Source organism: Zingiber officinale, chromosome 5A, assembly GCF_018446385.1.
Source record: "Zingiber officinale cultivar Zhangliang chromosome 5A, Zo_v1.1, whole genome shotgun sequence".
NCBI classification, from domain to species: Eukaryota; Viridiplantae; Streptophyta; class Magnoliopsida; order Zingiberales; family Zingiberaceae; genus Zingiber; species Zingiber officinale.
This window is the reverse complement of record NC_055994.1, coordinates 107,351,733-107,362,671: the sequence shown is the minus strand read 5'-3', so window position 1 is coordinate 107,362,671 and position 10,939 is coordinate 107,351,733. Positions and strand designations below refer to the sequence as shown.

General features: G+C 37.6%; 2 protein-coding genes across 4 annotated transcripts; both read left to right on the top strand.

Annotated features, from left to right (window-relative positions):
- Positions 1–748: 748 nt before the first annotated feature.
- Positions 749–7,221, top strand: LOC121981343 (mitogen-activated protein kinase kinase 2-like). Of its 3 annotated transcripts, XM_042533807.1 has the most exons (9): positions 751–1,049; positions 1,136–1,220; positions 4,332–4,463; positions 5,034–5,258; positions 5,380–5,562; positions 5,696–5,901; positions 6,656–6,701; positions 6,794–6,894; positions 6,969–7,221. In XM_042533807.1, the coding sequence occupies exons 1-9, from the start codon at positions 976–978 to the stop codon at positions 6,970–6,972; spliced, it is 1,056 nt and encodes a 351-aa protein (XP_042389741.1). In that variant the 5' UTR covers positions 751–975; the 3' UTR covers positions 6,973–7,221. The 3 variants fall into 3 exon arrangements, with proteins under 3 accessions (XP_042389742.1, XP_042389741.1, XP_042389743.1); XM_042533808.1 differs by lacking the exon at positions 4,332–4,463 and having other exon boundaries at positions 749–1,049; XM_042533809.1 differs by lacking the exons at positions 6,794–6,894; positions 6,969–7,221 and having other exon boundaries at positions 752–1,049; positions 6,103–6,669.
- Positions 7,222–8,784: 1,563 nt separating this feature from the next.
- LOC121983112 (pectate lyase-like) lies at positions 8,785–10,617 on the top strand. The gene is made up of 4 exons (XM_042536085.1): positions 8,785–9,076; positions 9,157–9,802; positions 9,891–10,133; positions 10,213–10,617. Exons 1-4 carry the CDS (start codon positions 8,886–8,888, stop codon positions 10,432–10,434), a joined length of 1,302 nt encoding a protein of 433 aa, XP_042392019.1. The 5' UTR covers positions 8,785–8,885; the 3' UTR covers positions 10,435–10,617.
- Positions 10,618–10,939: the final 322 nt, after the last annotated feature.

Sequence of the window (10,939 nt, the reverse complement as noted above, 5' to 3'; positions counted from 1 at the left end):
TGCTTACCCTATAGAAGAAGCGCTAGGATTATCATAATTTAATAAATATGAATAAATTTATTGAAATAATTTATTTTTAAAAAATATAAATAGTTATAGAAGGATGGATATAATATAAATAATGGATTCTCCTACGGTTTAAAAATATGGATAAATATTAAATATGTGATCCATATAAAAAAATAATTTTAATTAGCCTTATTAATTATTTCTGGGGTAATCGGTTTTTGACTCCATCAAAATTTTTCATCGGTCATAAGAATAAATCGAAAAATATATATGACGTTTAGTCCAGAAGTCCAGTATTTTTTGATTATATCGTTTATTCGAAAGAAAATTTTTTATAAATACATTATAATTAAGAATTGAATTGTAAATATTTAAATGATAATTTAAATATTTTATCATGATATCATAAAGACATAGGGATGCATATAAAGTTAGATAAGGATTAATTTAACAAATGGTGATGCATATCAAGAAATCCGATCAAATCCTAATCATATCTAAGCAACACGTGACGCAAATCAACACTGCAATTTCAACCAGTTGATTCGTGCGATTCATCCCATTTCCTAAGTTCACATACTTCAAAAAAAAAAAACAAAAAAAAAAGAAAATAAATTATTTAATAATATTTGTGGAGGGAAATTTTTTTGTTCTTTCTAAAAAAGCTATTAATTATTTCAATTTTAATATTAAACCCTAAATTCTAATTAAACGGTCCAATTCCTAAGTCTTCCCACGAGGTCAAGTCACCGAATCAAAGCACGTTACTGCGGTAACCCCCGTCGACTTACAAATGGACCGTGCGATGCACTCGCCGGAGTGGAGTTGCCCGCCCTGTTTCCTCTCCGCGTCTGCTCCACTTCTTTCCCAACGACGTTTTAGATCGAGAAGGAAGGCGAAGATAGATCAGCGCGCGACCGAGAGCGGAGGGGGAAAGTGAAGCAGCGCCGCGGCAAGTGCTTACGGATGAGGAGAGGAGGCTTCAAACCCAACCTCACGCTTGCCTTGCCCAGCCACGAGGCCTCCATCAGCCAGTTCTTGTATCCATCTCTTGCCGTTTCCTCTTCACCTCCTCCCATTTCCTTTCGTTCGACTGTTTCGAAAGCTTTCTGTCTTGCGATTGCAGGACGCAGAGCGGGACTTTTAAGGATGGCGATCTTCTCGTGAACAAGGATGGGCTTCGGATCGTCCCCGACGGCAAAGAAGAGGGGGTATGCATGGAGCTTACTTAGAACAACTTTTTTTTTTTTTTTTGGTGTTTGGTACTTTTGATTTTTTTTTTTTTTTTACCTCAAAAAACGTCATTTTTTTCACTTGGTTGTGAAGATTGAGTGAGTTACTAAGCTAGGATCCGATGCCCTACTTTCAACTGAAAACACGTATCACGATCATTTCCAATTGCTTGTGGTTGGTCCTCCTTCACGCTCGCATATAATTGATTTACATCCTAATGGACAATTCTTTGAGTAAAAATAAATTAGTATTCTTTTTCTTGCCTAATTATGTATAAACTCGCAGAGACCATTGCGCTAATGTATTCGACTAGGCAATTGTTAGATTTCGACTAAACGATGGTCCTTTGTTAAGTCAAAATGCTTGGTCAATAGGTGCCTGTCTATCTTGCCTTATTTGTGTGACGTATTAACGCCTGCAATTTTGACTTTGTCAAATTTTTTAATTTGGTCGCTATAAAGAAGAAATTATCCTTTGGTAATGCATATATCGGCAAGGGAACTAAGAATACATGGTATAGCAATCAAATTCTCATTCTGTGGTCAGGTTGTTGATCTTTTTATATTATTTTATTTTTCAAAATTTGAATGTTTTCATGCCTTTGATACTTTGCCTCTATAATTAGACATGATTCAAAGTTGAAAAGTAAGATACACTGTTTTTTTAGTTGTAAGGCTTTTCCCACCCATTTATGCACATAAATATGTGCAACATGCTAGTATTCACTAGATGGGGGTGATTGAAAAGTGTTTGAATGTTAAATATCTATTCAATCAATGATAAATTTAGGAGAAACTTTAGAACATAAAGGACTTTGTCTAATACTAATAAGGAGGTATGTATGAACCCTTATCCTTTGACACATGTGTGAGAATCATTTGTAATAGAAATGGGTGGTAAATTAGAAAGATTAAGAGTAGGAATAATTTGTGATTACTTGCATATACGAAAATGCACCAAAATCTAATAACCACGGAGTCTCAAATTTTACTATAAAGCCAGAGGTAGTTACAATAAAATTTGATAGATAGAAGTTCTGGAGTAAATCTTAGAATCGTTTATATTCAACAAAACCGATGGTACTATTATGACTTCTGTAGCTGCCTTTACAATGAGTGGCTGTCCAAACTTATCCTATCAACGGTCTAATAGAGGGTTGATGCAAACACAATGAACACAAGGAGGCTATGTAGATCGTTGTGTCCACACCCTTGTCCTCCACTACATCCTTGTCCCACAGCAGGAACTGTAGTTTTTGGGTATTGAAGATATTCTTATGCATTCTAATGTTGTAAGAAGGACTTGTTTGCCAAAGTGTTTGATAATGATGGTATACACACATCAAGAAGTCATTGCAAGCGAACTATACTATAAGAATCATCTAGTCTAGACAATAATCTTGCTACTTGAAAATTCTTCATGTTGGTGCTTCAAAATTTTGAATACATAGCTAATTCATCCCATTTTCCATAGTGTTGCAAAATACTCCTAAATTGAACTATCATCTTGTTTTAAATTAAAAATATTTTGACAACATTTTGCTCATGAGAGAACATCTTTCGAAGAAAATCGAATATTTATTTAGAAGCAATGAGAAATATTGTGGATGAGGCTATTATCCTATTATTGAGAAGCTATGTAAGATCAATAAGATTGTACTTTACCATGTTGAAAAGTGTCATTCTTTTTCATCTAGAGGTGGCAAAGTTAGCTGTACGTCCTTCTTATGAGATCCAATAAAAACTTTAAATGCTCAAGCTCATAGGAGATAATTGGAGTCTGAGTCTAATGTTTGTTCCAATAGTACTCTTAGGATCGTTGGTAGGGGAGGATACCATCATGGATCAGAAAATAACTAGAGATAAATTATAACTTTAGAACACTTTTTTTTTTACTCTTTTTTTTTTTTTTTTTTACTTTCCTCCTTTTTTCTCTTTGTTTTAACTTTGTTTACGAAGTAGATTTGGTCACAAAATTACTCTACGCCGGTTAAGTCTCATGAAGATAGAGTCATCTTTCGTGGTGGAAGGTGGTTGCTCTTGTGCTATGGATTCATGCATAGTTGTAGCAATGGGTTTGCCAACTGTGATAGCTTGTGTAGTGGGCCATATGAACCAATGGTTCATGATACCTTAGCACATGAAGGTGGTGGAGTTGCCAATTAAGAGGATCTAACAACGAAAGCAATGTGATAACATGATCAACAGATTGGATTCTCTGCATAGGGATATGAGTATCTCATTTCTTTGATGAATAGGGAAGGGGAACAAAGGGTAGGGTGGTTGTGGAAGGTTGGGTTGATAGAGCCAAATAGGCTCTCTGACATCAAGTTAAGTGAAAAATATTTTTATTGTATATTTAAAGAGAATCAACTTTTGTGTTTATAGACACCAAAATAACCAAATAACTTAATAGTAGGTAAATATACAATTAAATATATTAAGAATAGAAACATGGAAAAAAGCCTATTCTTTCTAATACTCGAAATTTTACTCCAGCAATAATCCATATCTCGGAATCAGCGAGTTTGAACTACTTGACAATTCCTAGAACTCTTGGAACCAGAAAGTCAAAGTGCAACAAAGTGGAGAAGATTTGTATTATTTAAGTTATGCTTGGGTTGTGGTTCTTACATTCTTTTTATAGATTGTTTCGCATCTGCATGGAAGGGTTTTACTTGTTTGAGCATCCCATGCAAAGGGGTTTATTTGTTTGCGGGCATCCCTTGGATCATGATGTGGTTGATTCTACCATTTTCAATTAATCTTACCTGCTCCTTCCCTTTATGTTATGTGTATTTATATATATATATATATGCTCCCTTTGTGTTATTCTTCTTAAACTCATTCAAATAATTATTTACAAATTCAGTTTTTTTTATTAACTCAGTATTGTTATTAGAAAATAATTATAAAATGCACGCTAGAGTGGTGCATCTCCAGATGTCATTTTCTGCTAATGACATTGGTATTGGTACCTTTAGTTGTAGTTGCTCTCTCTCAGTTCTTGTCATTGGCAGGCTTACCAGACTTGTTCTACTAATATCATTATGAGTTCTTACTGCATTGTCATTTGTCAATCGTCAACAGCAACCTCTTATAAAGCCTGCAGGCAGTCTGAGTTTAGATGACATAGATGTAATTAAAGTGATCGGGAAAGGTAATGGTGGAATTGTTCAACTAGTTCGTCATAAATGGTCCGGCCAATTTTTTGCTCTCAAGGTAAAGTACATGGGAATTTATATTCTGTTCAGTTTCTGCAACTTCATTTTTTTTGGCCATAAGCTATATGTATTTTCTTTGAATGATAACATAGAACATAAAAATGAATACTATAAACCAGTGTATGTCTTACTAAAGTGTGTCACCAAGTACAATAAGCCTTCTACTTTTTATCTATAGTCTTTGCTATTGTCTGTCAAAAAAGTATGCGGTAGTAGTTCTAAAGTTGTTGCACAAATGGAAGAAAGTTAATCAATGAGCCTAGTCTAAATCACTGATCATGTAAGATCTGGAGAATCAAATTCCTATCTTGACCTTTTACTTATTATGTGAGTTGGTTTCAAGATGATGTCTACCAAAATTCTTCTGTGACACGAAACTACCGTTTCATACAACAAAGATACATTGCTTGATACTCTTCATTTCTCTTATTTGCACAGTCCCTTGCTTTCCGGCACTTGTATCAGAATTAAACATACTGAAAACCTTGATATTCCTGTTGCTACTGGAAATATTTTTGTTCCGTTTTATTCTTTCTTGGTGATTGCTTATGTAGATGTCAAAATTCAGGTTATCGAATTGAACATTCAAGAGAATGTACGCAGACTGATTGCTCAGGAACTCAGGATAAACCTGTCAACTCAGTGCAATTATGTAGTTGTATTCTACCAGTGCTTTTATTACAATGGCGCCATCTCCATTGTCTTGGAGTACATGGATGGAGGCTCACTTGGTGATTTCTTGAAGCTTGTGAAAACTATTCCAGAACCATACCTTGCTGCTATCTGTAAGCAGGCCAGTGTTTAGTAGGCTCAACAATCATGCAGGATCAGTGCATGAGTCATGGTTTTGGTATTAGTACATAGAATACTCTAATCTCTTTTCGTTGATTAAAAGTTTTCCTGTATTCTTCTAGGTTCTTCGTGGATTGATTTATTTGCACCATGAAAAGCACATTATTCATCGAGATTTAAAGCCATCAAACATTCTAATTAATCACAGAGGGGAGGTTAAGATATCTGATTTTGGGGTTAGTGCTATAATAGCTAGCTCTTCTGGACAGAAAGATACATTAATTGGCACCTACAACTACATGTCTGTGAGTATTCACCCTTAGAACTTCTGTTTATGTTTCTCTTTATGTTCTTTCTGCATAATTCTTCCCAATATGGTGTTACAATTTTCTAACACACTCTCATTTTCTTCTTTTGCATGCTATTTATTGGTGTTAGCCAGAACGAATAGCTTCAGAAAGACATGGGTACTTGAGTGACATTTGGAGCTTTGGATTGGTAATGTTGGAATGCGCCACAGGCTGGTTTCCATATCCACGTTGTGATAGTTTCTATGACCTTTTGGATAAAATAGTTGAACAGCCACCACCATGTGCATCTCCAGACCAATTCTCAGAGGAGTTCTGCTCATTCATAAGTGAATGGTAAGTATGCTTCGCATTTATCCTAAAAATGTGCTCTAAATTTCTAAATAAATTAGTACCGGGCATCTGTAATTCAAAAAATGAAGAGGACAAACATTATTTGGTTTTATATTTCTTCAAGAGTCACAACTTAATAACATGTTCATTGTCAAATGCATATATGCTGAATGAATACATAAAAACTTCGTATAACATGTGTAGCAACCAGTGAACCACTGGAATATGGTACGCAACATTTAAGGAGAAAAGAAGACAATGCGGAACGAAGAGTTTGGGAAAGAGAAGACGACGACGACAACAACAACGGAAAAAAAGGAAATATGAATGCAGTTATTATTAGGACATTAATTCTCAGTCTTTTTGTATTCAAGAAATGCGAATAGAATTATGTTTAATGGAAATATAAACTCCTATTCTTTTCATAATATGGTTTTTAACAACAAAAAAAAAAAATTGCACCTGTAGTTTAATTTGTGTTTCTGGTTATTGTAAGAAGGAAAAAAATATAGATAAAAGAGAAGGTAGAAGATGGAACAGAAAGAAAACTACTGCATCAAAACTAGAATGAACCATGTAACACCATTATTTAGTGGTAAAGCAATTCTGCCAGTTCCTGTTCGTTAACCATAAAGTTCATTTTGCTAAATTATGATAAACTTCTAGTTAGCATGGCTCTTCGAAGCCAATGTATATCACTGCAAACTGATTATCTGAATCAAGTATATGTGGCATCTTGATGAATGTTTCTTTTCAGTTTACAGAAAAATCCAAAAAATAGAAAATCTGGAAAGGCTCTTTTGGTAAGTGACATGCTGGTGCATAGGCTTTCTTAGAAATTGTAGAGGACTTAAATTATACCTTTCCTCCTGATCTTGTGCTATTGTGGTGCCAGAAACATCCCTTCTTGAGCATGTACGACGACTTGAATGTGGATCTAACCTCTTACTTCACCTTATCTGGATTGCCACTCAACCAATTTGAAGAAAATGAGCTGTATGTAGCTTGGCGTTTTTCTATTTCAATGCATTTTCTCTCTGTGCCATTAACAGGTGTTAGTATATGACCAGGTGACGGAGCATACCTGACGGTGTTTGGGTAAGAGAGGAGGTAAGGAAGAGGCGGTGGTTATCGTGCTTTTGTGGAGTTTGTAGCTAACATATACCTGACACTTCAAAAACGAGTGACTTAACTAAAGGATCATGTTGTACCAAATTTGTAGCTGTAAATGTAGTTGGATAGCCTTGCTCTGGTAATAGACCTCTTGAGTCAATAGTTTCAAGATAATTCTCAAATAAAAGCTCAAATAACAAGGTTAGATTAGCCCTATTATGTTTTAGTCTTTTAGAGCTGTTTACATCAAATTTTGTTTCCATTTTAGTTTTTTACTGACTGTTTTAGATGCAAAAGGTGGAACCGTCACCTTAGCGGCTCCTGGGTCCGGTCCCACAGATGTCCAGAGAGGGTAAATCACGGTTAAACTGGGCAGGAGGGGTGACTGGGGGTCGAGTGGAATTTAAGCACAGCAGACCGAGGTTTTACGTCCGTGTGTAACTGACGATCCTCGACCCTAAGGCTTTCGATGCAAGCGTCCAGGTATCCTACCAGCTGATCCAGCCCGTGGAGGCTTTAGTGACTGTTTTAGAGACAAGATATATGATTGCGATGACTGTTGGTAAGAAAAATTATTCATCTCTAATTGGTTTAAATGATAGAAATCAGGCACTACTTAGAGATCTTCATCTCTCCACCTAAACGCACAAAATTTTTAACACCTTTGATGATGAGAATGTTATTTAAGCTAGTTTCAAATCCAATGGTGAATCCTGACACTTAATACATGATGAAGATGTTTTCTCTCAAGCATTATTAGTATATCGAAAGGTCCACCAATTAAGCATTTAAACTGAACTTCAACGACTCTATTCGGACGTCTAAGTCTAAGCAAACATCCATCTTGAATATATATTTATTAATATATATAGAATAATTAAGATTTTAAACGTATCATTTAGATTTTAACCTTGTTTAGTATCTCAACAAACTAGGGTTCTCATATAAAAGATTCCTCATTTCTAAGATTTCATCTATTACTCAATCTTATCGTTAGGACTTTTACTTGTCCAGCCTCACTACTGAGACTTCCACGTATCAAGCTTCTTCGTTATTAAAACTCACACATTTGCTTAAAAGTCACACTTATCTAGAGTTCATTACTCTAGAACTTTCACATCCGCCTAAAATTCATTTTTTAGGACTTTCACACTTATAATTTTCTTTTTAAAAACTCACACACTTGTTTAAAGTTTGCGATTTATTTTTTTTTTCAAAAATTAGAGATTTATGATAATGTTAATTTTTTTTTATTGTCATAACGCATTTGTTCATTGATATATTACTTTTATTTTATAAATATTTTGGGACAGAAACTAAAAAATTGTTATTTTAATTTTTAAAAATAAAATAAAATAAAATAAAATATTTAATTTTAGAAAAATATTTATCATATTATTCACCCTTAATAAATTTAAACACATTAAAAATCAATTCCAATTATTTTTTTTCAAAAAAATTACTTTTAAGATAAACTTCTAAATTCAAATGAATCCTAATTATTTATTTGAACATTTTCCAAGTTTTATATATTTTTTATATATTTAAAAAATTAAAAAAAAAGTTTCTAAAATAAACAAAACCTTAAAAACGATCCATTTCTGCCTGCGATTTCTACGGAGTCTTCCTTCCTTATAAACAGGGAGTTGACTTTTTCTCCTCCTTTCATCGTCAGGATTTCCCAGGATTTTCGACGGTGGGCCTCTCTTGTTTGGGTCAACCTGGCCGCGACGTACCTTTAAAAGGAGTCCCTCCCCTCCACATCCAGGCAGGCGTTAATGTTAGCGAACAGGAGTTGATACCCTCGGTACACCAACTACCTTAGCTACGGAACGAGGAGGCAAGGATTGCAATTCTCTCCGTATCTAAATAAAATGGAGTTGGGTATCAAATACTCCTTCTTCTGCCTCCTCTTCCTAGCTAACGCCGCCTTGTCGGCTGCCCACATCGCCGTCTACGACGATTACTGGCAGAAGAAGGCGGCGGAGGCTCGCAATAACACGCTCAACGCCTACGTTCCCGACCCCAGCACCGTCGTCAATCACTTCAACTCCGCCCCCCTTTTGTATAATAATTAACTCTTTAATTAATTGATTGATTGATCTTTCTTGTTAATTTAATTTGGGAAAAAATTGTGATTTGCAGCGACAATGGCACGAGGAGAGGGCTGGCGCATCGCACGGAGACGAAGGGCTGCTTCGCCACCAACCCGATCGATCGGTGCTGGAGGTGCCAGAAGGACTGGATGAACCACCGCAAGAGGCTGGCGACCTGCGCCAAGGGGTTCGGGCACAGCGCCATCGGCGGGCTGCACGGCAATTTCTACGTGGTCACCGACCCCTCCGACGACGACCTGATGGAGCCTCGTCCCGGCACCCTCCGCTACGGGGCCACCCGCGACGCCCCGCTCTGGATCGTCTTCGCCCGTGACATGGTCATCCGCCTCCAGCAGGAGCTGATGATCAACAGCTACAAGACCATCGACGGCCGCGGCGTCAACGTGCACATCGCCTACGGCGCCTCCCTCACCGTCCAGTTCGTCCAACACGTCATCATCCACAACCTCCACATCCACGACATCCAGCCCGGTGCCGGCGGCAACATCCGCGACTCCGAGACGCACTGGGGCATCCGCACCCGCAGCGACGGCGACGGCGTCAGCATCTTCGGCTCCTCCCACGTCTGGGTCGACCACCTCTCCCTGTCCAACTGCGCCGACGGCCTCATCGACGCCATCCAAGGCTCCACCGCCATCACCATCTCCAACTGCCACCTCACCCGCCACAACGACGTATATATTTATATAACCCAGTTAATCCCTGCGTGCATCGATCGCCGTCGTCACTAATTTCCCTGCGTGCATGGTTCATGTCGATCAGGTGATCCTATTGGGCGCCAACGACGCCTATACCGAGGACGCCAAAATGCAGGTCACCGTCGCCTACAACCACTTCGGCAGAGGGCTGGTGCAGAGGATGCCCAGGTGCAGGTTCGGCTTCTTCCACGTCGTGAACAACGACTACACCCACTGGCTCATGTACGCCATCGGCGGCAGCCAGCACCCGACCATCATCAGCCAAGGCAACAGATTTATCGGCCCACCAAATCAAGCCGCCAAGGAGGTGACAAATCAATTAATTAAGCTGATAAACTGCGATCGATCATATGCAAAAACCTCTGATATATATATATCGATTGCAGGTGACACACAGGGATTACGGAACGGAAGCAGAGTACAACGGGTGGAACTGGCGATCGGACAGAGACCTGTTCATGAACGGAGCAACCTTCCGGCAGACAGGGCATCAAGTCACAACCATGTACTCCAAGATCGACTACATCAAGGCGAGGCCAGGGAGCTGGGCAGGGCGGCTGACTCGCTTCTCGGGATCCCTCAAGTGCAGGGCCAATGTCCCCTGTTAATGCATGGCGAACAAATTAAACGAAGCTAGAAAGAAGAAGCAAGCATGCATGCCTTCGTAATTCATTGATCATTCATTGTCTCTTAATTTCTGTCTCGTGGGTTCGTAATTTACTTCTTTACAAGATGCTGCGGTCGTTGCTGTAACTTTTTGTTCCTCATTTTTTTCATCATTATTATTTTTATCAATGAGCATATGCATGAAGAATTTTGATAAGGCAAATTTGGTCTCAGTTGTGCAAAAGATACAGTGTATTGATCTGTCGTTAATTTGGCACATAAACACATTAATTAAACATCTTAATTGTGTTTAATTACCTGTTTATTGATGCTCTATTCAATTCCTTATTAGAACTTTATCTTTATCTCGTAGCTAGTGAGTGATCTTTAGCTTCGACCAATTCTTGAGAAGGAGGTGTACTGGGTGGGCTAATTAAAAAAAAAAAAAATTATATTAAAAAAATTTAACAGTAAAAACTTTTAGTTTTTTACAATAAACTAAAAGGA

What these genes read in the sequence shown, in the direction of transcription:
- LOC121981343 (XM_042533807.1), top strand. Translation starts at nt 976, where the DNA reads ATGAGGAGAGGAGGCTTCAAACCCAACCTCACGCTTGCCTTGCCCAGC. An exon ending in GCCAATTTTTTGCTCTCAAG is followed by an intron (nt 4,464 to 5,033) that starts GTAAAGTACATG and finishes GTCAAAATTCAG; the next exon opens with GTTATCGAATTGAACATTCA. An exon ending in TGCTCATTCATAAGTGAATG is followed by an intron (nt 5,902 to 6,655) that starts GTAAGTATGCTT and finishes GTTTCTTTTCAG; the next exon opens with TTTACAGAAAAATCCAAAAA.
- LOC121983112 (XM_042536085.1), top strand. Translation starts at nt 8,886, where the DNA reads ATGGAGTTGGGTATCAAATACTCCTTCTTCTGCCTCCTCTTCCTAGCT. An exon ending in TTCAACTCCGCCCCCCTTTT is followed by an intron (nt 9,077 to 9,156) that starts GTATAATAATTA and finishes TGTGATTTGCAG; the next exon opens with CGACAATGGCACGAGGAGAG. An exon ending in ACCTCACCCGCCACAACGAC is followed by an intron (nt 9,803 to 9,890) that starts GTATATATTTAT and finishes CATGTCGATCAG; the next exon opens with GTGATCCTATTGGGCGCCAA.